This window comes from Notechis scutatus, chromosome 3 (assembly GCF_049901735.1).
Source record: "Notechis scutatus isolate UNSWTSFEM ecotype Mainland chromosome 3, rNotScu1.2, whole genome shotgun sequence".
In the NCBI taxonomy this organism is placed as follows: Eukaryota; Metazoa; Chordata; class Lepidosauria; order Squamata; family Elapidae; genus Notechis; species Notechis scutatus.
In genome coordinates, this window is record NC_142011.1 from 143,210,491 (window position 1) to 143,238,084 (window position 27,594).

The window sequence follows — 27,594 nt, forward strand, 5'->3', positions numbered from 1 at the left end:
GTGAAAATAAAATAATCTACAGCAATAGTTTACAGCCTGTTTCTAAAAGCTGCCTTGGGTGCATTAAGGATGCTCTGAAGGCTTTATTGATGGCACTTAAACAAGGCAGGCTTAAGATTCAGGAAATTTACTCAAGTCAACGCACTCAGCAGAGATTACAATAAGGTAAGCACTGTAGAACAGAATGAAAGCTTTATTTGGTTGAAAGTTATGAGCTACCTTGAACTTTTTAGAAAAAATGACAGAAGACGTGGGTCCAAGTAAAGATACATGAATCGGTGCATAGTGTTATTTTACAAATGAGTGTGGAAAGCTACCAGACTCCTTTCTGTATATTTATGACTTTACCATTATTTAACAGCAATGGATAATTGGCCTTTAGTGGCATTTATTGATATGGCCTTGGTATTAAACAATATTAAGAAAAACTCGTGTTGCGTGCGAGCTTTTGGGGGGGGAAAAGTAAATAAAAATAAAAATAAAGCAATCTTTCCGCTGAAGCAAGGATTTGGTCAGGGCTTTTCCTATTCTGGAAAAAGATCCCGTTGCCCTCCTGACGATCTTTATAAACAGCTGATGATTGCAGAGCAAGCCAATCAAAGCCGCGCAGCGAAAACCCGGGCAGGGCCAAAGGGGGAGCAAGCGCCGGCGGGCGGGGAGGGGGGAGAGAGAGAGAGAGAGAGAGAGAGAAGGAATGAGAGGGAGAGAGAGAGGGGGGGAGAGAGAACGAGTGAGCGAGCCTTAGGCGCCTCCCCTTTTGATTTCCTCTCACGCCCACTTCCAACAGCGAAAGGGGGTTTGCCTTCCTTTTCTTTCGGCTTTTGTCGTTTCACGCTAAAACTTAAACTGGGAAGAACCGGCGCCGACTTGGGGGTAAGTTTCCTTCCTGCCCCCCGCTTTTTTTCTTTTCTTTTTTCGGGACAGCTTTGACAGCGGGCGAGAGCCCTGGTTGCGGGGTGGGCATATTTTCTGCCCGCGCAGTTGGGCTCAGTCTGTCGCAACGGGAAGGAGGCGGAGGAGGGGGGGGGATTTAAGCGTGGCTCCTCTTTAGCGAACGGGAAAACCCAACCAGGAAGGAGGAGGCGGCGCCGGCAAGCGCAGCCTGCATGACCTGCCAGCGGCAAGGAGGAACCTCCGGGATCTCCGCGTCAGCAGCAGCAGCAGCCCCGGCGATTGTGCATACATGGGAGGAGGGTGTGTGCGTGTCTCGGCCCTGGAGGGATGGGCCTCTGCAGGGGGGCGTGTGACGGGCACCAGGGCTGGAGGCGGCGGCAGCGCTGCCTCGCTAAGGGCTCTTCCCGGATAAGTTTGGACTTTTCCCGAGGGGGGAGGGAAAGCTCGCTTTTTTTCACCTTTTCTTTCCTGGGCCCGAGGAAGCTCTTTTTCGCCAAGGAGAGCGACGGTCCAAGCGGGCTTGCAAGCTGGGGATCGCAAGGAAAGACCCCCATTTGTATGAGCTGCTAGCGCAATCCTATAGTATAGATGGGGTCTTGTATAGGATTTGCGCTAGGCGTCGTGTGCCAGAGGGAGAGCTTTTATTGCACAAGTCGGCTATTTTAGCCAAAGGATTGTTGTAGGTCAAGTGCAGATGAAGTCTTCGCTCCTGTTTTTATTCACGAATTCTCTCATCGTTTTTTCTTTCTAGAGAAAATCTGTTTATATATAAAAATTCCAGGGCGATGGCACCTTGCCCAGGCTGTGCTTAGCATTAGAAGGCACCTTCTGCTGTGAATCACTCAAAGAACAGAGTAATATAGTGGACAAGAATAACAGGTAAACACAGCGGCAAAAATCATGTAAATAGAGCTGTCTGAACAGGGTCCCCTTAAAACTACTTAGGATCTGGTTAGTACTGAATAAATAGGAGCCTGTAGTTAATAGCAGGGCATCCCATTTCTGCAGATGTGAAGTACTTTCGGCCTTCAGAAAGTGTTCTGCAGCTGTTGCCATCCTTCGTTTTTGGTTGTGGTGACCGAGACTGGGCAAGACTGGGCATTTTGTAACATCTTGAATCCAGAGTCCCTATTCCTGATCTGAATGGCAAGACCATAATTTTACAGAATTGTTTCTTGTTCCTTTTACATGAAGTTGGATGCTGTTTCTCTCAGAGTAGGTAGATATCCCAAGGACACCTGGGTGGATGAATTCACATATTGGCTTGATCTCCTATAACATCAGAAATATATTCCCAGTCATTTGTCAGATTGTCAACCTTGAAATGTAAGAACTACCTACTTTAGATAGTATGGTTGGCCTATTGTTCATCAGTATCTGTCCCATGGTTCTAAAACTTGTTAGAATGACACAATAATAGAAGAGGCTTCCATTATGTCATTGCTCTACCTTATTTACATAATTGTGTAGGGAGCACTTGCAATCTTTGTTTCTATAAAAAATCCCTAATATTTTTTATTACTTCCATGTTTTTGTCCATTAAGGAAAAAAAAAAACCAAATTAAAATGTATTTTGTAGAAACGCTGTGCTAGTGTTTCTGTAATTAAATAGCAGAAGCTTTCCAGTATTTTCATATAGCATTTCACAGCTTATTACATTTTTCAAAATTTTTGTGTCTTTGACCAGATTTAAAAGTGGATTTTAATTTTAATGAGGTAGGCAGAAAAGAGATCATGGCCTGCATGTAATGCTTCCTGTGTGATAGGTGTCTTACAATGATTATCCCTGACATCACTTCTTTTAAACTCTGCTTCCTCAAATTATGTATGCCTTAATCAGCAGTAGAAATTTAGCATTCATATTTCATTCATTTATAAATACTTGGGAAAGTTGGATAATTCCTTATTTTTTTTTAAAAAAGTGTCTGTATAAGCTGGTCACTCAGTAACTGTATGTGAAATATAACCTGTAAAATTGAAGTTCAGCTTGCTGCTGAAACAGCCGGTACTAGGCAGTGTTGAAAAGTAAAATATTTACCCTGCAGTTCAATCCTTTGACTTGCAAGTCAGCCTGGCTGGGAATTCTAGGAGTTGTAGAGACAACCCAGCTCGAAGGCCAGGCGGGGGAGATTGTTTTGACGTTTTAAAGAACGCACAAAGCAACGGTGGTTAATAATCCAAGGACACACAGCGAAGGTCCCAGCTGCCTAGCAAACCAGGGCTTTCCAGAAAAGCGACTTGCTGTTCAGAGCTGCTGGGATTCTTCGGGTGGGAGGATCTAAACGGCAGCCAAGGAATTCCCCCTCCCCCCTCCCCGCCTGCTTTAAAGTTCTTAGTTTCACTTCTGCCCTTCCTCGTCGAGGTCTAAGAGGAAGCGAGGAAAGCCCCTCGGCCACCCCTTCCTTCGTCAAGCCCCGCCCCTTCTCTCCTAGGCAGACGGAGCAGGGGGCGGGGCCCGGGAGACCCGATGACGTCACCCGGCCCGCTTCCTGCAATAGAAAGTGAAGGAAGGTAAAGCAAACCCCCCTCCCCTTCCTTTCCATTTATCTCCTCTTTCCCCCCCCAAAAAAAAGCTCGGAGGTGTAGCCGGTCGCGCGCTCTACTATCTCTCCCCGCCCTCCCGGTCGCCCTTACTAGAGTGGGGGAAGGGCACCAGGGAAGGGGGGGGGGTAGAAAAGGGGAAGTGGTGGAGGCGGCCGCCCCAGCCCAGCCCCACTCTTTAACCGTGTAGGGTGTCTCCGCCCATTGACACCTTCTTTGAACCCCCCTTTTTTTTTGCCTATGGACTCCTACTGCTCCCGAATCCTCCTGTACAAACTGCCTCCTTTGTGTATTAATTTCTCCAACTTCCTCCCCTAGACCTCCAAACTCCCGCTCTGCTTTCTTTCGAGTACCTCGTTGTGGCATGCCCCACCAAGCCCCCGTTTGGCCACCCTCCCCATTCCCACCGTCCCTGCAGGCTGGGTGTTTCTCCCGTCCACCTGCTACCCCCCCCACCGGTTACCGCCGCACCCTCTCCTCTCCCTGCTCCCGGGCTTTGTATAGTGGCGGGAGGGGAAGGGAAGGTGGGCTTGAGGGGCGGCTAGTTCAGGCTTGGCTGCTAATCCTGGGTGTAAACGACGGAGGGAGGAAAAGGATGCAAGCCCCCGGGGGCCTCGGCGTTTGGTCTAGGGGCGGGAAAAGAGGGTTGTGGGTTTTGCAAGGGAGGGTGGAAGCCGGGGAGACTGTTGACGTGTAGCCCGTGAAACATGTGGAATACGCGGAGCTGGGCAGGCGATACGGGGAAAGTAAATCGTTCGGAGCAAAGCGGCACCGGAGGTCCTTGGGAGGGAGCGCGGGCTTGGAACAAGGTGCGAGTTCAACGAAAGATACGTAGGTGTGAAGTGACCAGAGGGTTCCTCTGCCAGGAGGGCTCCTCGGGGAAAATGACGCGACACCTGCCTCTTGGGAGGGAAGGCAGGAGAGGCTTACTGGAACGGGAGTTCCTAGGTATGAGCAAACACCTCACGAGGGAAGGTAGCCGCGGGGGAAAGAGCCCGCGGTAGGCGGGCAGGGAGCTCCCAAGTTGGAGCAGATGCGGGAAGAGTTGGCGGTGGCTCTCGGCATGGAGGGAGGGGCGCTGAACTTCCCGCCAGGATGAGGCAGGCGCCGTCCCCAAGGAGAAGGGGTGCGTAAGGGCCAAGAACCGCCGGAGGTGGGACGGCCGCGGGCATGCTTCTGCTGCAGCCCCCGAGGACCGAGGCGAAATGTTTCGCGAGGCTGAAGAACGAATGTGGGCATCTGGCACAGCAGAAGAGGCTTCGCTCAATGCCCAGCCCCCCGGGTTTTTACTCCGGGCCATTTGGGGGCTTTCGGCCCATCCTGGCTTGCCTGGAGCGACTGGGCTAGTGAGAGTTGAACCGAGGAGGAGGTGCTGAAGGGGTGGGGGCGCTGCCGTGTTTATATGTCTGTGCGGAGCCTACGGAGGGGAGGCCTTGGTGAGGAAGAGGATTGTGGGGAGGGTTTTTTTTGTTTTTGTTTAGCGCCGGGTCATGTTTGTGGAGGAGGCTGTCAAGTAAAGGAGGATCCCAGACGTCGCCGCCGTGCTGGGGTCGCCAAGCTTCCCGGGTGCTGCCGCGGTGGCTGCTGCTCTTCACGCCGGCGCCGCCATCAGAAGCGGCGGCAGCAGCGGGGGAGAGAATCCAGGAAGGGTGGCGGAAGGAGAGACCTAAGCGCGTACACTCCCCCCTCCGGGTCTGCCAGCTTCCCCTTTTGGCCGCTTCTTTCAGCCCCACGGAGCCTCTGCGTCCTCAAAGCTGAGGGGAAAACACAGCCCCCGCGCCCCCCGCCGCCCCAAGAAGTCTCCTTGAATCATGAAAGCTTCGGGGCCGGGAGAGTCGGGCTTGAGGCGCGAATGCAAGGGCCGGAGAGAAGCCTGCACGGCTCGCGTTGTAGGCTTTGCCTGGCGCGGTTTGGGTTGGCTTGCATTGGCGCGTTTGCTCCGGTTTTCTCCTGGCCTTTTGGGCTGCGTGCGTATTTTTTAATTCGGCGGCGTCTGCAGCTTCAGCAAGGTAGGTTTGGGCGTCTGGGCTGTGGCTGTGGTAACCAGGCATCCCGGTGAGTTCTCCCTCCCTCGGGTCGGTCCTGGTTTGCACTCGTTCTCCTCCACCTCCTGGCATGTGTGCTGTGCTTTGTTCAGTTCTGCGTTGCACAGGGGTTTTCCCAAGCTCCTCCCTCTTTATTCATTCATGTTTTTCCCCTTTGCAACAGTACTTCTCACAGGGCTACCCGCCGTCACTGCGCCTCATTTCATTTCCATTTTTTCCCTGTAATTCTGTTTCGTTAATTCGAATGGGTATTTCTAAACCCCCCCCACCACTATTCTTTCCCTCAGTTACTCACATAAGAGATACTTGATGTTTTCCTATTTGAAAGAATTGTCACCCAAGCGCCTTTTATATCCTTAACTATTCTAAAAAGAAAAGGGAAATCCTGCTGGTGGCCAACGGAAGTACTACTCTAAAAGAATAAATATTATGTAATGTGCTTTTTATATATTGAGTCTAAAAATTCTTGCTATTTGCTGTTAATAGCTGATTAGTCAGTACTCCAGCATCTGGGATGAATTGTGAGGGAAAGACTGATATTTTTAAACACTGCATAAATTTGATAATAACCTTGATAGCCAATTAAAGAACTATCCATGTTTCACATTGTATTTTTCACATACTTGCTTATCTAGCAAAGCCCTGAGGGAGTAATAACATTTAAAAAAAACACAAGCTGTCTGAAACAAAGGGAGAAATAAATTGTCATATTGAGGTCAAAGAAAATAAACCCGTCCCAACAGTGCTACAAATATTCATTTGTGAATCTCTCCCCTTTTCCTGCATTGTATGATTCCCAACAATTATTTCAGGGGAGCAAGATGGCTGTACATTAAATTCTCTCACAATTTAATCATTCTGTTGGGGTGATAAACCCTGAATAAGATATACATTCTATTAAAAAAAATAACAAACAATAATAAAAACAGTTGGTGTTTTTGCAGGATGCATCACTTGTGTTTGATGGAAATCAATGAGTTGTTAAAACTTCTGTTTAAAGGCCTTTTGATTTCTGTCTGAGATCTGGGAAAACATTGGCAAAACAGATTTGAAAAAACTATTGGATTATTCATTATATGCATATAATAAATATTTCTGCAGTGGAGTTTTAAACTATTTGAGAAGCCATCTCCTTCATAAAGGATTTCACAGTTCCTTAAAAATTGTAAGATTTAATAGATTCGATCTTACCCAGCAACTTTGTCACAAGCTTAGTATTAGAATCTATTATTCTGGTCACATATTTCGGTGACCTAACATGGTGTGACAAGGTAAAACAAAACTCTCCTCAGGCTGGCATGAAAGTGGATTGTCCTGTTGAGATACTTTCATTAGAAGTAGGTTGAAACTTTAAAATAGTTCTGTTTTTAATATAATTGTGGATACAGTTTTAAAGTATTCTATATGATTGACTTCAGTAAATCATAATTTATTGTTTTTAAGTTGTGCTTTTTTCTTAAGGAGGTGATTGTAGAAAAATTGAGTGTAAATAATTAAAGAATGAGATAGTTAAACTTTTAGTTCTAAGTACATCATTTTTAAAGATTATCTGCGCTACACACTAATGGGATATTTGCTTCTAGACTATTTTCTGTGCCATATTCTATAAAATGTACAAGCATGAAGAAGTAATTACTTAGCATGTAAAGGTTAGCCTGGTCTCATGTCCATATTGTTATAATGTAATCAGTTCATTAAATTGATATTGTATGTTTAGACCACTGCTTCTGACATTACTTAATCTAATCTTTTCCTCCCCAGTATGTGGATTAATTGACCCCATTGGCATATTTATGGATCTTCTTTTGATCTATTCTCCATTTTTGCAAAACTGCCTATGATTGGATGAGAATGCCTCGAACAAAACAAATAAATCCTAGAAATTTGAGAGGTAAGAAAAAAACATTTATATAGGAATATTAATATTTCAATGAATTTTAAGTTAAGGGGTAATGTTAAAATGACCTTGCTTTCAAAAATTAGCATGATGGCAGTAATTTAAAAGAAATATGTTGTACTTAAAGTTAACATACGTTTCAATATCAATGTTCTATCTTGGACACATGCACTCTGGTCTGTTTAGAAATCTTTTCATCTATTCATCTAATTTTAAAGTTAATATCACAACATAAGTTCATACATGCTGTGGTTTCTTATATGTACTGAATGCAACCTGACTTAAAGCTTTTTTGTGGCACCTATGACCTTTGAAATTGGTTTTGGTTGCTGTTTTCTTCAAGAACCATTCTAATTTCAAAAGCTTTGCGGAATTTACATGAATTACACCCACTTCTCATTTAGTGATTAAGTTACATTCAAGACTAGCTCTTGAAGTATGAGTGGTTGCTAAATGAACACAGAGAAACGTTGCAAAGACCTCTTGTTGCTGTCATGTCATTCAGATAAAGTTATAGTTTATATGTTATTCTCCGGTCTACATTGTTGTTAGGTGCACAAAATTTGGTCATGAAGATCTGTTTTCCAGATCTGTTGGGAAACGGTTTTTTTATTACCATCATATTTGTGAATAGTTGCTAACTAACTAACTAAGGAATGAATGGCAAACAATACATGCATGTGCATACACATACACATATAAACATACACCCAATATTTAAATCAGGATTTATGATTATTTTATGCCTTGGCTTGTCCAAATAAATACACTGTAGTTTCTGGGTCACACATTACACAAGGTTTACTTTTTTCTGGTTTGTTCCTCTATTTGTGAAAACAAATGAAAAATATATATGAATGCATTGCTAAGTACTGTTCCTTCACTGCTTGTCACATAAACACATTTTGTTGGTAGGATTAGTAAGTAGATTAGTTGATTTAATTAAGACAAAAAGAGTTGAATGAAAACTACACATTTGGAAGGTGTCTTTCTACTTTGCTACTACTTACTACTTTGCAGCTACTTTGCAACTACTCTCTAGTTAATTCAGTAAGCAAGAGGCAATACTGTTGTACTGGTTTTTATTTCTCATTTATTAAAATATATTATTTTATTACATGCAGCTTTTTAATTGAGGTTTTTCTCCTGTAGCTAAATATATTCCATCTGCAAAACAATGCACCCATAATACACTTAAAATACTAGTATAATGTCCTGTCTTGCAGTTAAATGCTTTGATAAAAAAGGTGATATATGTAAGTCATTTACGAATTTGAAAAATTGGTTCAAGTTGAAGAAGATATTTTTTCCCTGAATACTATTGATTTTTTTCTCAGATTTTCCACTTACATTTTTGTAAAATATTGCAAAAACATTTTGGTGGTTCCTTCCAATATTTGTTAGCCCTCCTTTGATAATCCTTTGATTTGGTGCTTCTTAGGATTAGGGGTACTTGCTGAGCTAAGGAAATCTAACTGTAGAAATTTACTTTCTTAAGTAATATATTTATTAACTAGTGAAGTTTACAAACTTGAATCCTCATCCTTACCTTCCTTATCCTGTATGACTCCAACTTCCACTGTATGTGTATTTGATAATGAAGCTTTTTGCTGACTACTCATGGAGGACTTAATCTTTCTGATCTTAGTTTAGAATCCATTTTCACTTTGGCATTCATAATTTTTTAAAAAGACTTGTCTTACTCTAATACAGGGGTCCTCAAACACCAGGTGGTGGCCCACAACTGGGCCACAGAAGCGGTGGGTAAGTGTGTGTGTGCTCAGCTCCATTTGTGTGAGCAGCGGGTACGCATACCCGCCACTTGTACAAATGCAACTGCATGCGTGTTCGCACGCCACTCACGCAGAACCATTCCCCTCTCTCAATCCTCAAAACCAGAAAGGTTGGGGACCACTCTTCTAATACAACTATTTATGTTTAACAGCTATTAAGAATTGAGAGAAATGGTTAAATCTTTTGCCAAATAAAATTATACATAGATTTATGCCTTCTCTCATGTAGAGCTCATGATAGTTTACATAGCAACAATAACTCTGTGAATTAGTTTGGACTGATTCCCAAAGTCAGTAGTTTGTTTCCTGTAATCCTAGACTACTACAGGTAATCCTTGACTTACCACCATTCATTTAGTGACCATTCACAGTTAGGGTGACACTGAAAAAAGTGACCTACAACTGGTCCTCACACTTACATTGTCATAGCATTTCCAATGTCACGTGATTAAAATTTGGGCACATGGCAACCCGCATTTATTTACAAATGGTACTTACAGCATCCCTGGGTCATGTGATTGCCATTTGCAACTTCCCAGACAGCTTCCAAAAAGCAAAGTCAAAGGGGGAAGCCAGATTTGCTTAATAACCACATGATTCAGTTAACAACCCTAGTGATTTACTTAACAACTGTGGCAAAAAAAAAGTTTTTAAACTTGGGCAGAAGTCATTTGCACAGCAATGAAAATTCTGGTCCCAATTCTGGTTGTAAAGTGAGGACTATCTATATTTCAAAGACTCTAGTTCCTTTTTTTGCCTGCTGCTAGTGATAAAATATCCTGTCCAAAAAGGTTTTGCCTAATGGCAAATAATGTCACACTTGTTGGCTCTGCAAATTTTCATAATTCAACAGCTCAGTTAATAAATATTGCACAGATATGTCAATAGAATGCATTCAAGACAACTGAAATAATCAGCCAAATCTCACTGGTAGACAAAAAAAGGAAGAAGAGCCATCTCAACAATATATTGGTGTGGTCTCTCTCCCTCTCTGCCTCTCCCTTTGCCTCTCTCTCTCCCTCTCCCTCTCCCTCTGTCTCTCTCTTGATTTGTTGGGGTACAAACACTATCTGTGTCAAAACAATATGAAGGGTTAGGGTTAACCAGTTTTTATGTAATGCAGGGTTTCTTAAAGTTACCAACCCCTCTAAAAAGATGAATGAATTTCTTTCTGCCAGCTCTCAGGAATAAAACAAAGGATTACATTCAGGTTAAGATTGAGCAAGAGATAAATGAGCCCACTTGTATTATGAAATCTTAAGCTTTAATAAATGTTTTTATATTTTACTAATAATTGCTAACATGTAGACGTCTACAGATATTCCAAAGAATATGGATGTATTATTGCATGCCATGCCTGCAAAGATGGTAGAGGAAACAAATATTTCCAACAGAAGCAAAACCCCACTGTTGATGGTATATGTCCATACATCAATAACACGAAATGAATTTTCCAAAAAGATATCAGCTGCTACATCTTGCAGAATTAGAATGTTGTCCATATTAATGCCATTAAAAACCTTATTCCATAAAGTACATAGTAATATAATCAAAGCAAGTCACAAAACTTCACAGATGTTAAGATAATGATAGATTTTAATGAATACGACATTAAAACATTTTGTAAAAGAAATAGATAAGTAATTATAAACATTTTCATTTCAAAAATTGTTTGTAAACATCAAATCAAATGTTTTTTTGAGTTCACAGAATCCTCATGCCTCTGCCAAAAAAGGAACAGATTGGTGAGCATGCAAAAATTCAAAGTCCAGGCTTGACAGAAGAAAATTTAAAAAGAAAATAGCAAACCTCTTGTAAATTTTTCACAACATTCCTGGGAATTGCAAGTTACAGTTTGAGAATTATGCCCCTTGAATGAAATAAAACAGTGTTCTTTTGCATTAAATTTTGTGCCTAGATTAAATACTATAATTTGAGTGATGTCTCACTGTATGTCATAAGATTTTATAGGATTACATATTAACCATGACTTATCTGTTGACCACTGATGCGTTAAATGGTCACCATTATTTGACCAAAAGGTTCATCAGTATTGCAAAGACAAAAAGAAGTATGCTTGAGATTTTACTTGCAAGAGTTTTAAAGATGACGCTAGATATGCTATCTGACTCTGAAACAAAAAAGGCTTTTCTAGCAATTTGATTCCAGTATAAACATATTTCAGTTTTGGAATTAACATAATGCAGAACATCTTGATACAATCCCATCTGTGCTTCTAATGGATCAGAACTAGGCTGATTTAAAAAATCTGGAGGAAAGCTTGCAGGAAAGAAATATTTTGTCCCATTAAGATCAATATTTTTATTTCAGAAATTCACACATGCGTGGCTGTTTTCAATCTAAATTCGGGACCCAACATAATATGAGTAAAAGAAATGGTAGAAGGGCTGTAGAATAGGCTCTCTGCCAGATGCTGGGTAAAACAGAAGTCAAAATCCCATGATCCAAAAAGTTCTATTCATATCACATTATGAGCTAGAGGTTGACTCAGGAACTATTTTATTCATCCTTACTGTGTAGTTGCTATTTTCCAGAGTTCCATAATTATGCACATTACTGAGAATGCAAGACTAGGATCTTTTAGGGTTTGGCATGCCAAAAATTCAGAACATGTTTACCTTAATTCTGCTGGTGTGTCACTCTCCCTTCTCCCAATCCACTCCCCCTGCCAAGGATAAAAGAGGCCTGTCTGGATCTCCTGTCTGGACTTCTGGAAGTTGCCTGAGATAGCCCTCCTCTCATAGGGCCCCCAGAGTCTCTGAAAATTGCAAGAGAATGCTTGCATGATTTTTGGAGGCCCCAGGCCCCACATGTCAGCAAAAAATGGCATGATCTGTCACCTGTGAGATTTGTGTTATAGGTTCGCCATCACTGGGCTAGATAATGATGTTCTCATATATCTGGGAATAAAAATAATGATGTTTGAGAAGAACCTTTAAGTGAGCATCTCAACTCATGTTGCTAATGATGATGTTCCTGTATTAGATATGGACCTGGGGCTAGATATTTAAACTTCAATACTTCATGTGATTATTGAACAGTAAATTGAAGGCTATACTCAAAAGAATATCATGCTTTTCTTTAAATTTAGAGATTTCCTTTCCAAATACAAAAGAAGCATGAACAAATTAGTGATCTAGTTCTTGGAAAGGAATATTAGTCTCAGCAGGTGGTGGTTTTGCAGCCAAGTAAAGTTCAGCCTGGTTAGAATTTGGGTGAGAGATCACTGGTGAGAATCAAGATTATAGCTCATAGGGAGTCTTATACAACTTTTTCCGAGTTGTTTTAAAAGCACAAGTTTTTTAAGCTCACAAAAGAGTATGCTATTTAATAAAATATATTAGCCACAAAAAGTGCTGTCAGAGTCCTGATCCCCCCTCCCCACTATACAGTAGATTAACATAGTTCTTTTACAAAGTCTACTACAAGATTAAAGGTGAGATAAAAAAGAAATAGAAAAATAATAATGTCCTGTTATCATCCTAAAAATAGTAAGTCAAAGATTTGAGCCCAGGAATGTCTTTAGAGCTCACCGAGGTTTTATATAAAATCCATTCCTGGGTACTTTTATTTTCTCAATTGGTAAAGTGAGAAAAGTTGTTGTGCCGCCAATAGAGATTCAGTAATCCTTGCCAATATAATTCAGATTTTGCCCCAAATATACCAGTTTAGCCTGATCTATTTCCTACCCACCTCTTATCTATTTAACAGATGCTCTAGGTTGTACAAATTTAAGCCATAATAAATATGTGAATTTTCCAGATGGTGCAACACATTTATTGTACTTTAAAAAAAACTTCTATGCCATGAGAGCTATATTAGAGCAGTTTCATGTGTCAATCTGTTGCTTATCCTCCTGTTATATTTATTTCTATAAGTAGACAGCCTAACTTGAAAAACCCTACATTTAAAATTTCTGTATTGCTCTTTATGCCATAATATTTAAATTACATCGGGGCGGCATATAATTTGGCTGAGAAACTTTTTTCATTTTCCAGTAGAAAAAATGCTGTTGAAATGATAGCATTAAACATTCAATATTTTAGCAATCATCCAAACTATGAAAACAATTAAAATGTATTCACAAAATTTTACAGCATTGTTTGTCTTTTCATTTATTTATTTTATCCCTTCAATTTCTATGGCTTCTGACTTGCAGACAACTTTTGTTTATGTCTCATGAACTCAAGGCTTTGTTAGTAGTGAAGAAGAATGAGTAACACTTTCCTTGAAAATTGCAAAAGTGTTTTCTGAGAACAAATTTAAATTTCGAAGTAATGTAACTTGCTGACCAGTAAATTATAATGCTTGCAACACCAATACCATCCCAAACCCACTTTAGAAAATTAGAGAAAACAAGAAAAAAACTAAGATCAGAGACTTGCCATGTCGACTTTACTAACATTTTCTTGGAGTATATCTGCAAACATAATCTTTAAAGGTGAAAAAGAGAAAGAAATAAAGACATCAAAGTTACAATTAATGAGAAATCTAGTGGAGTAAATTGATTAAATTGCATGTTTGAACATTATATAAGTAAGAATTGGTTGAAAACATGTAAGTAAGAACTGGTTGAAAGCATAAAAAGGAACATGGAAAATAACAGAAACTAAAGTTAAACATCTGCAACTGAGAAGACACAAAATATTTTTAGAATAAAATGTTTCAAAATGTAAAAGCAGAATAGTATAATGTAAACTATGTTACTGCACCCAACAAGTGTTAATTGTGAGCAACTATAATAACAGTTTGTTTCTAAGAGGTGCGTTAACTACTCTCCTTAAGCTTCTACCTTTTTAGAGGTGATAAATACGAATTTTATGAAATATTTAAGGGACAGCATTGTTTTTAGAACTTTAGATTAGGTGGGATTTGGTATTGGGTTGGCCATTTTTCTTGGATATAAAAAAAGATTCATATTCTGGTTGGAAATGGATGCTAATAACCTCTAGTTTGATGAGAAGGTAGTCTATGTTTATGCATTTCTCTTACATTCTCAGCTGTAAAAGGAATTCTAGTTCTTTCTGATTTATGGTGGTTTTGATCTTTGCTTGAAAGTTCTCTAAAATTAGCTGTTCAATGGCCAAGAGATAAAAGCGTGTTTATCTCCCAGCATTTTAGGAATTCAAAATAGTTCTTGCCTCTAATTCAGTTAGGTTAGAAATGTAATTTTGAAGGTATTAGATTGTGTATGTATTGCAAATTGGTGGTTAAATTGTGTTAAATTTGGCTTGTGAGAAGACAAGGCCAGCTGAACTTTATTTTAAATTGTGCTTGCAATTCTAATGGAATTTCCATGTTTTTCCCTTTTCAATTTTTTGGGTTATCCTTCTTTAAAAAAATCTATTTCTGACATTCCCTTCCTTTTTCTTCCTTATCTGTCTTCACTTAGCAACTAGTCCTTTGGGAGTCTCCCCGTGCACTTTAAGAAACAGGCAGTTGAATATAGTCATGGACTTGTACCTGCTTGTTAATTTGAATCCTGTGCTTCTGGTAAACAATACTGCAAATGTGTCTCTTGAGTCAGTACCCTAATGAATCGGTCTTTCTCCCATAGGATTTGGAAACGCAGCTTTGGCAACTGTAGCAAAAACAGTTTGAGGTGGGGTTGAGGATTCTACTTAACCAAAAGCTTTCAGCCTTTCTGAGAAATCTGATAGTATATTATTTCTTTTAGGTTCAGTGCTTAATTCTGTTCCATTATTAAAATAGGAATTCCCAGATTTCTTTTTAAAAATTGTTTAATAAACATTTTAAAATTTATATAATTTTGATCTGATTGTTTTTGGAAAGGAATGCTTTTGTTGGAAAACCCCAAAGGAAAACGATTAAGTAAAGTCTAGGTGTTTTGGAAAAGATCAGCCAAAAACACTTCCTCCTAATTTTGGTCAGTATCAGTGACTTTTATGCTACTAGTGAACAATGGACTAATGTGCTTCCTTCTCGCACACAGTTCAGATGTTGATCACTATTAATTCACATGATTTCTACAGAAAAGAAGAGCAATTACTTTGCATAACAGAATAAGAGGCGCCTGCTTGTATAAAGCAAAAGACTTCCATAGAAACTTTCCCCCTTTCTCTAGTAGGTTACCATAGACCAATATTTATGAATACATTATGGATACTTTTATACAGTACCTTTCCTCTTTGTTTTTATTTGGACTTCTAGGGCTGCAAGTTGTATAACTGGCACTGCATCGCCAACACCAAATTGGGTAGTATTGATTTTTTCCAATCTTTTTTTAATTATTGGAAATGGAAGTATTGAAAATAAATTAAACTCTTTCATGTATTAGATATTTCACATTTTTTTTTTGCTTTTTTAAAGATAAAATTGCACCAATAAACATAATGTTGCTGCTGTATTTTATTATAAGGCAATCTCTGGGGACCAGGCCTGTGGATTTGACACTTCTGGCATAAACTAACTGTACAGTAGAGATTTAGACAATATGGTAAAGTACAGCCAGCTGAGTTCTGTAGTCTCTTCTATGGGGCAGCATCCCAGTCAAAAGATCATTTTCAGAACATAGGAAGACTTTTGCTTGGATGAGGACAATGGACCATGTCCTAGCGATTGATAGCTTCATCTCTATACATTTGTCCAGTCTCCTATTAGAATAGTTTAAGTTGGTGGCAGTATCAGATCTGATGGCAATAAAAATTGTAGCTTAATTTCAACATTCTGAGTGATGGAAAACACTTCTTTTTATCTGTATTTCCACATACATGGATTCATATTCTTGTTATTCCCCATTATTTTATTGCCTTTTCAATACTTTCTTTAGTTTTCTTCTACCTTTTAAGGTATTTGATGCTCACAACTATGTACACTGTTCTAAATGAAAACTCCATTGTAGATTTATATTGGCTTTTTAAGATTTCAACCATAGAATTTGCCTTTTGTTTTGGTTTTATAGTAGCAACACGGGATTGATATTTTCACTGAGTAAGGCTTCCTTCCTGATCAGTCACAGTTAGCTTGCAACTCATTAATATGTGTGTAAAAGCAGAGTTTTTATAACCCAATATGTGTCACATTACACTTGCTTACATTTTATTGCATTTGCCATTTTAAAGCCTATTTCCCCAGTTTGTGGTGATCCTTTTGGAGCTCTTTGCAATCTGTTGATTTTATTATGTGAACAGCTTGGGTATCATCAGAAAACCTGGCCACCTCACTATTCTTTTTTAACTTCAGAGCATTTACAGATAAATAAAAATGAATTAGTTAAGCCATGACCCCTTGAGGACTCCACTTGCACACCTCTCAGTTATGAAAATTATTGTTTTCTCCTTAATCTCTTTTACTAGTAACTGGTCCATAATACTGTTTGTAATCATATTTCATGGTTGTTGAGTTTGTTTAAAACACTGATGAAGGACTTGAAAATCAAATTCTGCAAATTCATTACTTCATCCTTATTCTTATCAACAGACTTGTGGTATTTTTAAAAATATGGGAAATTAATAAAACAAATGTGTTTATTATAGAAAAATACTTTTCATTCTTCTACAATTTTTATGTTTTGTCGTGATCAAACTTTAGATTAAGTAGTATATAATTTTTTGTATCAACTTGATCTCTTTTTAAAACTTACATTACACTGATTGTTTACTGGTCCTCAAGAACATATGGCTAATAATTGCCTCGTTTAAGTAGAAGAAAATAAGTCCAAGCCACAAGGTAGATTCTTCTCTTAAACATGATGCCAGTTCGATCCTATTCAATTTAATCATCTGGAAAAGATAAGAGAAACCCAAACAAATATTGTAACCTTTACTTTTCTATAAGTCCTGCCTGTGTCTTCAAGACTAATAAATTGAAAATATTAATAGGACAATAAATTGCTATGGTTACAATGGTTTGGCCTATCTCAGCAATTTGAATTCAGGGTGGGCTTACCTGTTTAATTTTTAATCTATCTGGTTTATACATAAAGTTGGAATCTACTGTAAAGATTTACCTACTTGCTTGAAGAATTTCAAACCTTTTTTTTCTCTATGACTGACTCTGGCCCCAGAGGAAAATAAATCAGGGATCGCATTTGATAATAAGTGGAGTTATAATTAACCACTCTATGGTAATTCTCCATTTCTCCATTTGAATTGAAATTAAATATGCCATTATCTTCCTATTTTGGAATTTTAAGAGTTTTAGTAATTTTTTCAAAAAATGTAGTTAGATAATAATAAAATAATATGAAAGAAAGGTAAATCATTTTCTTTATACTATGAATACATCTTTTTTTGATCCAAAAATTTATCTACTGCTTATTAAAAATTATCTACATAGTTGCTTATTTAAAAACCCAGCAAAATTAATACAAGAAAAATTAACACTGTAATAAGACCAATCAGGTTTCAATAATAGCATAGTGGGATAAGTGGGGATAAGAAAGACTATATTGATTATTTATTTTGAGTGATTCACCTAACTTAGTAATTTCGGACACCAGAAATGCAGTAACAATGTGTTTTTCCCCCTCTGATGCTGAATCATTAAAGTATGCCAGTTAGACTCCTTAGATAGGGAAGAAGATCAATAGTAGATTTAGCATTATGTTTCCCAGTCAGTGTGTGGATGGATATACAAACTGATAAAACTGGCATATCAACTGAATGTGAGCAAAAACCTAGGCTGGGAAATTTTACTTGAAATTTTATTCCGGGTTTTCAGCTTGTACTCTTAGAAGGATCATAACTCACCCAGAATCAAAAGTAGAAAAGCCCTAAAATTGCTTGTATTGAGTCTTAGCATTATCCCGGAGTCTTTCAGACTCTCCTCAGCCAGACTCTCAAAAGACTCCAAACACCAAACCATGACCTCAGCCACATCTCCCATTTTACTCTGGATCAAGATACAGCATTGGGTATCATCCACACATCTACTGTATATCATACCAAATGTCTATGAATGACCTCCCTTATAGGTTGGAAGGGAGGGTTGAGCCATGGACCACCTCACACTAAACTGCCTAAGACCTCTATTTTTCTCATCATAGACATTGACCAGAAGGAAGGAGCAAAATCACTAAAGCATGATGTAATACAGATGGTCCTTGAGATATGACTGTAATGGAGCCTGCTAATCACAGCCACAAGTGGTGATGGCCATTAAGTGAGATGTCCTTGTTTATGAACCCTATCCCCTGTTCTCCCTAATGCAGCCATTAAATGAATGCGCAGGTTAAGTGGAATAGGGGATGCCTTGAATTGGAGAGGTCCTTAGAGGCCTAGTTCAGGTCCAGGCCTGCCTGGCCCAGGCCTCACCTCCTTGGCCCAAGATACCTTCTCTCCCATACCAGGTACTGCAGACCTTGCCTTCCCCCACCATACCCTGCAGGCATTTTCTTCCCCCACCAAGTCCCTGCAGGCCTTAGGCCTGATTCCCACCACACCAGGCCCCACATCTTCCTTCTTACCTTTTGAAGATCTCTGCTCTGCAGACTGTGTTAAGGCAGCAAAATGAAGCTGTTCGTCCGTGGTCTGTGCAGTGGCCTTGCAGAAGTGGCTGCCATTTTGGTTCACTCACAAGGAATTATGGGCACGCTAAAAGTATCAGCCACTTCCAAGAGGCAGTCATAGGGCCCAAGGATGCATGGCTTGATCTTCTGCAACATAAGGTCTGAGATTTTTAAAGGATAAGTATGTGATGGACATGTGGGGAGTAGGCCCAAGGCTTCTGGGGTTCCAGTGAGGCAGGATGTGGGGGGGGGGGCACTGCAGCACCCCCACAGTCAGTCATAAGTGCGAATGACTGGGACACTGCAGCAACTACAACTTCAAAATGGGTTAAATGACTGGTTGTATTTCGAGGATTTCCATCCACTGATGGGGACCTAAAAGTATAAAAGACAGTATCAAAGGCTATTAAGAGTTCCAATAGGATGTCACACTCTTTTTATCCCACTCCAGTCCCTGACCATCTGTCTATTAATGTGACTCTTTCTGTCCTATGTAGTCAACTGGATGAGAATTCAGATAACCCACTTTTTCCATGATCATCTGTAATTGAGGGCTCACCATCTTTGTGATTTTCTTCAAGAATGGGAAGCAAATTTGGATAACTATTGTGTTACATATTACCAACCTTCCACAAAAATGGAACATTTACAATAGGGTGATCATGGACTTAAGGCAACTTTCTTGAAAAGGAGGCATACCGGTATCTCTTTAAAGGTAGTCCATACTTGTTCCATCTGCAGTGAGATCTTAACTGCTACCCAGATCCACATCACAACAGCTTAAACAAGCTAGGTGAGCAAGGAATAAATTTAACAGAACAGGCATCATAAAATACCTTGCCCACTTGCTTGAAATTCACATTAGAAATATCCTTGTTAACATGGTAATGACCCAGTGGTATCAACTTACAAGATTCTGACCATCCATTTAGCTTAGAGTAAATGTGAGCAATTTTATCATTGCTCAGTTAAAATATTCAGTTAAAAGGTCACAGCAGCATTTCATTGGAACTTCCAGGCCAGCATTCCTTACAGATTTCTAGGACCCTTTTAAACACTATAGCTAGATTGCATTCCATGTATGCAACATGGATAGAAAAAAAAAGGCTTGTTGCCCTTTTCACTGTGGCACATGACTGAATCTGAGCTTGAAATCTGTGTCTATATTTGTTCTTTGTCTTCACTAGTGGAAGAATAACATAAATTTTATCCCTGGAAAAGAGGAGCCAAAGAAATGTTACTCTTAGTTTAAAGAGTTTCCTTATGCAACAATTAATGTTGAAACAATTTGTTTCTACATTTCTTCTCAAAAGTTGAATTGGAATTAGTTCTAAACCTGAAGAGTCCTAATTATTTTTCTTACTTTTTGCATGCAAAACATAATTGAAGAAGAAAATTGATATGCTTAATTATTTTATACATATGCCAAATATTCTTTGAATCTGGAGAATTGTTTTGAAAAAGGACTGAATATGCTGGATCTACATTTAGACAGAAAACAGCATACTTTTAAAAATATTTAATTTTTTTAGAACTATTAAGGGGAGAAAGAAAAGTTGAAACAATGTTGGTTTCATATTGTTCTATAGTTGCTTGTATTAAAATATAACAAGCAAATTGTTTGAATAAAATTTTAATTCATGATATGTGTGTGGTTAATAGCTATAAATTTCCACAAAGTTCAAAAATCCTACGCTAGAAACAATAGTACAAAATACTTTTCAATGTAAAAGTTGATATAAAGTGAATGCTACTCCTTCACCAGTATTAATGTACCTGGCTGGTCAAACCATCTGTTCTTTGGCATGTAGTGTACAATAACATCTATGCTTGCTATGTTTGGAAATAAATTCCAGTTTGTTCTGATTCCCACATATACTCAACAGATTACAACTATACCAAAGGCAAAGTATAAGGAAATGTTAAAATTTTGGACACTTTAATATAATTATTTGCTAAATGCTAGCCATTTCTATAACAAACTAATCAGCAAATCCCAAATTCAAGGTTTAATTTTTTTTCTGTCTGGAAGAAGTTTCCAGGTTGAAATGAAATAAGATACATTATTTTCTCTAATTTAAAAAGTTAATTTTGTCATCTCCGCTAACTCTATCACTGTTTCCATCCATTTTTCCACTGTGGGATTGGTGCATCTTTCTATTTTTGTTCATAAAGGATTTTTGCTGCAGTCAGATTATATAATAACAAAGCTCCAACTTTGTATACAAATTATATCTACATTTAATTTTCTCTAATAGTGAAATATCTTCTTTTGCTTTGATGAAGCATTCACTCCATTTTATTCCATATTATATATTCATTCTCCATCTTTAAATAGTGTATCAAAGTCCTGTGCAGTTGTTCCCTCAGTTTTCTCCTGTTTTTCTATATCTGATGTTTGAGTTTGGTCCAGATCAAGTTGATTGTCAGAATCCATCATTTCTTGGCATTTGTTCCATAGAGATTATGTTTAACCAACAACTCTTTGCCTTTTTCTATAAAGTTAAATCTGAACCTTTGTTCATGATAGGTAAAAATCATTCGAGTTTATCCCAACAAAAATGTATCTTTCTCTTCTTTAAAATATTTGTTAGGAAGGCATAATCTTTTCTTTTTCTCAAAATTCTAACAGGAATTTCCTTCAGGATAATCATATCTGCATTGTCAATCTTCAGTTTGGATTTGAAGTGGCAACCCAAAGCTTGTTCTCTTGTTCTTCTCCTTACAAAATGGATTTTAATCCCTTGGAACTTTCCTGTTTGCGGCACAGTGGGAGTTTATCCTATATACCTTGTCTATTTCTGATTTGATTTTTCTCTCTCTTGCCTATTAATTGGGCCAAAGATGGAATAATCTTTTTTCTTATGTCTTCCTTAGCTGTTTCAGGGACAGCTCAAAACTGTAACTTTAGTTCTTTGTCTCATAATTTCAACAGGACCATGTTGGCTAGGTTACGCTTGTACATCTACACTCCCAAGAAATCCACTCTATTTTTCATTTGTTAAATGTCCCCTGAAAGTTGATGAATTTCTTTATAAAGTTCCTTTGAGAGTTTGTCAATCTTTGTTGACAAAGTCTTTGTTTCCATTGTCTGAGTTGCTTGAAGAGTTTTATTTGAATATTTTTCCAAAATATTTCTTGTTCCCTCAATCACTCATTTCTTGTTTCAGTCTAATTGTCATGTTATGAATTCACAAATTGTCAAATATTTTATAAGCTTTATTCTGATAAATCAATAGTTTATAGGCAATATTCTACTCTTTGATTCTCTCTTGTTATATTCAAGCATAGCCAGGAATTATAGATGTCAGGTGCACAAAATTAGGTTGTGCAGTGTAGATTTATTCAAGCCTGCACAAACTGATCAATTAAAGTTCAATACTAAATTAGCATTAGATAAGAGTTAACATAATTCAGGAGGGGTTGAACTTAAAGCACTTGTGGGAATACAGAGACTCTTAAGTTGATGACATGTTTAACTTTGTTCTGCCCCCACCCCAAGTTCCTTCTGTCTTCTACAAAATCTGGCCACATACGAATGTAATTGGAGCTTTTTTTTCTCACACAACACAGTTCTTAAAATCAGCACTTAAAAGAGCTCTTTAGTGGATCAAGCAGGCTTATTAAACAGAAAAATAAAGTTCCCCCCAAACTTTAAATCTCTATGTTTCAAAGGTAGATTCAGAAAATAGTTCAGAAAATAGCTTCTTTATTTTTGCTCAACTCCAGCACTCCCGTTCCTCACCTTTTTCAATCATGAGTCCTCTGTAATGACACAGTTTATCAAAAAGAAAAAGCAGCCTTGCAGCCAAAAAACTCTTTAAAACAGTAGGGTAAATATGCAAAATTATATGCTTAAGAAGTGGAAGGCTCATTTAAGTATCTACTTTAAAAGTATTTTAAAATGGCTGGGTTTTCCACAGGGTGAACTTGCTTGTGGCCCTGCTTTCCAGCTAAGTTCAGTTCCAGAGCCTTTTCTTCAAGCCACAGCTGTCCAGAGGATCAAAATGTTTGATTCTGAAGAATTTTTCTTTCTGACAAAAGTTTCTTCAAACTTAGGAAACCTACTAAGCCTAGACAGTGCAACTGTGAGTTGATCACTGAGAAGATTCAACACTGTTCATGTTTATGTTAAAAAGATCCATTTAGGAACTTAAGTGACCTGTGCTTTGAAGAGCTTAAATGTTATACACAATATCTTGAGGCAGTAGGTTTTTAATGTGGGAATTTCATGTACAAAACATAGATGAAATTTTATGGTGCCACAAGACTGCATAACTATCACAGCAAGTAAATGCCTCTATCATGCAAATATTTATTGGAAGCAAACTTTACTTGGAATAATGAGGTATGAATTAACCACCAAGATAATCTGTTAGGCATTGTGTCCTAGGCAAAGTATCATCTTGCTACTCTTGTTTCCTTTTTTGAGACCTAAATCCCTTTAAAAAGCTGTATTTTTACATTTGTTTGTTTGGTGGTCTTTACTGTAGGATATAGTTTATCAGATGCATTTCTGTCTATTATTCTTCAAAACCCTGCTATGCTCTTTCTAATAATAGTAACCCTCAGGTTTCCAGTAAACACAGTTCCTACTCTTCAATAAGATTTGTGGAATTACAGGTAGTCCTCAACTTACAATCATTTCTTTAGTGACCTTTCAAAGTTACAAAGTCACTGAAAAAAGGGACTTGTGAATGTTTTTTACATGACTGTTGCAGCATTCCCATGGTCACATGATCAAAATTTGGAAACTTGGCAACTGGTTCATATTTATGACTGTTGTTATGTCCCAAGGTGCAAAAGGTGACCACCTTTTGTAATCATCAAGCAATGTCAATGCGGAAGCCAGATTCTCTTAATAACGATGTTACTATCTTAACAACTACAGTGATTCACATAACTGTGGCAATAAAGGTCATAAAGTAGGACACAACTCGTTAAGCTATTAAAAACAGAAATTTGGGGCTCAATTGTGATTGCAAGTCGAGGACTACCTGTAGTCAGGTAATGTGAATAAACTGGGGCCCTAAACTATAATGTAGATTATAAGCTATTTTTCTGAAATAATAGCATTTCTAAGTAGTCATTTATACAGTAAAAAACTGTCACTACAATAAAAATACAAAATTATGTAAAATGTTCTGCTAACATTACACATATTTTAATACAATTTTTATATTCGGCTTCCAAAAGCTAATATAGTGTAGTGATATTGGTAAAAGGTGGATTTTAGGACTCAAGTCAGTCACATTCTTTCAGTCCAAACTATTTCATAGGATCATTGTAGAAAAATAAATGAATAATACATGTCTCTTGAGTGGTCAGAATATAGGTAATAATGTGCTTAATGAACTTAGAGCCTCCAAATTTAATGTTTTACTCCCATCCAACTGGATATAGGGATGCAGTTGGTAATCAACAACCAAACTCTTTGCATTATATATTTGTACATATTTTTATCCTTTTTTCATTTTTCAAAAAATGTCATTGTGGAAAATAATATATATTGCAATGTATGATTAAATCATCAAAAGTTTATTTTAAAATGATTGGTGTCTTATTTTTACACATACAGTAATTGATTCCATTCCTATTGATGAAGAAAAAACAGATGTTTGTCAGTTATTGTTTCCTTTTTCTCACTTGATAGCAGCAAGCAGATAATAGAATAACTGGGTTGGCACATCACATTATTCACCAATTACATTTTCATGGGTGTAACTTACTGAATTAAATCATAGTTTAGCTTGTTGTGAAAAAACAACTCACATAGGTAGAAATATATTTTTATAATCTAATTGTATAATTGATTTCAGTATTACAGCAATTCTATATCCAGTTTTCCACTTGTGCTGTCAAAATGACTTATTGCAGATGTTTGTGATAACTTTGGATATACTATTTTAGTATAGGGCAATAAAAATGGAAAAGATTTTCAATAAGTATCCAGGTTCTTAACCTGGAAAACATGCACAATAGGACAGCAGTGAAGAAAGGCAGAGCATTTATGGGAGGGAGGGCAATGGATGAACTATGAGCCATGATGTTGTGATATAAATCTTGTCATGACATAAATCTTGTGACTTTTGGCATCTGATGCTGGGACAAAAGTGTGAAAGATGGGTTCAATGTATATTGTATCATTTTTCTTTGGTCATTGTGCTTCAATTTGGAAGCCTATGGGTTTGGCCATAAAATATTATGCTGAAATAAGTAGGGTATATAGACCAATATAACCAAGGATGATGGTAGTGATATAAAGAAAGTAAACTGGGTGGTGGCAAGAATCAGTTACCACCATCTTTTATGGAGGATCTTTTGCTTGACAGTGTTACTGAGGAAAACAGATGGTTCCTAATATCCCAAGCGCAAAGCTTGCAATTCTATTATTTTTCTTTTATGATGAGATTTTGTAGTACAAAGAACCATCTTCCGTATTTAGATGTTATTTCTATACAAATACCTTTGTATCTCGTTCTGTGCAGAGACAGTTTATCCATGCCCCTGGTAACTTCTAAATTGGATTATTGAGTGGCCATTGTTGCTTCTTAGACCAGGGCTTCTTAGACCAGGGGTGTCAAACTCAAGGCCCACAGGCCGGATCTGGGCCATGGGGTGCTTAGATCTGGCCTGCCGGGCCATCCTGGAAATAGCAAAGGACTGGCTCACGGTGCCTCTGCCAGCGAAAATGGAGCTCAGGAGGGCCGCTCCCAAGCTCCGTTTTCGCTGGCAGAGGGTTGAAGGAGGTTGTCCCGCCAAAAACGGAGCTCGATCAGGAGCCCATTTTTGCTGGCAGAGCGCTCAGGCCACCACAAGTACACCTGATATGAGTGACATCAAGCTGGCCATGCCCCCCCCCAGGTAAAAAAAACACCCTGATGTGGCCCTCAGTGAAATGGAGTTTGGCACCCCTATTCTAGACCAATGTTTCTTAACTTGATTGAACATCTTAATTTGAATATCCTGATGGTTTTGAAGCTTGAATTGTAGAATTCTGAACATAAACTGAGTCATTAAATCATATAACCTCTGTAAATGTTTCTGATTGTGGGGTTTTCTGAATGGTATGGATTCATCATGCATAGTTGCCTATCCCTTGCTGCAATTGTTCAGTGTGGTGTAAGTTCTTCTGGGCATTCATATGATCAATAGAGCAGCATCTCTGTTTAACAACATTATTTACAGAGCTTGTACTACTCCGAAATGCTTTAATACCTCCATTAATGTGTATCTGTCCAGGAAAGTAGACAAGAGAGTGCCATGATTAATTTGCCCCAATGAGTTCAGTAGGTTTATGGTAAGCATGATTAATTCTCAAAATGTGTGTGAGGACTTTCCAGACCTCGGAAGCTTATTAAAGGCTTATTTATGTCTGCCCAATAATCATTTTAAAACTTATGTTACAATTCTATTTCCATGCCTGCTTAATGAAAAAAAAGTGGTCCTGAAAAACAATTCATGTGTGTAATTCTATCTCGTACCTGATGTAGACTACACTATTTTAATAAATTGTAACAATTTGGACTGAGTTATAAGACAAGATATAAATATAGATATGCATTGATTGTGTGCCTTCCGTTACTAAAGTTTCTTCTTCCTCCTTCCATAAGCATTTATTTCTTCAACCACAAGAGGCATTCCAAGACTTTGCTTAGGGGCTTTTGTTTCCCTAAGGAAGAAACCCTTCTCTATAGCTTGCCCTGAATAGTCCTTCCAAGTACAAGTGTATTTGCGAGACAGATGGAAATACATGGCCCCTGGCCCTTCTGTGGAAGAAGGTTGCTGAACCCTGGGTTAATCTTGATGCTGAAGCTGATCTAATATTTTAGGCTCTTGCCCAGTTAAGGAGAAACTTTAACCAGTGGAACAGCTTGCCCTCAGAAATCATGGGTGTTTCATCACTGGAGGTTTTTAAGAAAAAACTGGACAGCCACTTGTTTGAAATGGTATAGGGCAGGGGTCTCCAACCTTTGCAACTTTAAGCCTGGAGGACTTCAACTCCCAGAATTCCCCAGCCAGCTTTGCTGGCTGGGGAATTCTGGGAGTTGAAGTCCTCCAGGTTTAAAGTTTGCCAAGGTTGGAGACCCCTGGTATAGGGTCTCCTGCCAGAGCAGGGGTTTGGATTCGAAGACTTCCAAGGTCCCTTCCAGCTTCTCCTCTCCTCTCCTGACACATACCATTCTATTATTATTTTTTAAGGAATTGTTTAAAATAAACCTCCGACTCTAATTTCACTTTACTAAAACATCCCACGAGTCTGTAAAAGCAACCCAGTGACATATCCTTTGTTGTTCCAAGAAAACAAAGGAAGCTTTTAGTCTAAAAAACTTTTCAAAGATAGGATATTGTTGTCTTCTTGGGCTCAGGATTTTACGCCGAAGGATGACAAATACGGTGCTTCAAACCCTTGGTCATCAAGGAGCGGAAGGCAAAGCCTTTCTGGAAGGGTTTGAGAAGAAGGTTCCTCTCAAGCGCTGGAAAGTACTTTAGAAAGTCCTAATTTGCAATGCCCCCTCCCCTTTCCAGCTGCCCCAATGCAGATCAACACGCACAGGCTTTTCTAACACAAAACAAATCCAATCAGATGGATGGCTGTTTCTTTAAGACAACAATTAAACAGGGAGGAGGAGTAAGAGTGATGTTTTGACTGCTGGCATTTGTGGCCTCTTTCTTGGCAATGTTTCATATTCCCTTTGCTTGCATAAGAGGTGGACTGCCTTTACTGTAGCTACTGTTGCCATGGAGAGATAGCGGGGGAGGATTCCTAGGATCCCTAAGCCTGCAAGAGATTACATCTTAGAATTGCGCTTTGAATATAGCATGATGTGGCAGGGCAATTCAGGTGTATTGTGGCATTATAATGGGGGATGACCTGTCAGCTCTCGGGTAATGTGACTATTAAAAAGCTGCCTAATTATTCCAGACTACGAG

At 38.6% G+C, this 27,594-nt stretch overlaps 1 protein-coding gene across 5 annotated transcripts in view; it reads left to right on the top strand.

Annotated features, from left to right (window-relative positions):
- The first annotated feature begins 763 nt into the window (after window positions 1-763).
- HIVEP1 (HIVEP zinc finger 1) overlaps window positions 764-27,594 on the top strand; it is a 73,953-nt gene continuing 47,122 nt past the window's right edge. Inside the window, exons 1-3 of one of the 5 annotated variants that reach the window (XM_087961302.1) lie at window positions 764-873; window positions 1,646-1,773; window positions 7,242-7,371. In XM_087961302.1, coding sequence (XP_087817428.1) covers window positions 7,326-7,371 — 46 coding nt within the window. In that variant the 5' untranslated portion in view covers window positions 764-873; window positions 1,646-1,773; window positions 7,242-7,325. Of the gene's footprint in view, window positions 874-1,645; window positions 1,774-3,368; window positions 3,406-5,141; window positions 5,445-7,241; window positions 7,372-9,090; window positions 9,142-27,487; window positions 27,550-27,594 lie in introns of those variants that run through there. The other 4 variants (XM_087961300.1, XM_087961301.1, XM_087961303.1 and 1 more) reach the window with 4 other exon arrangements.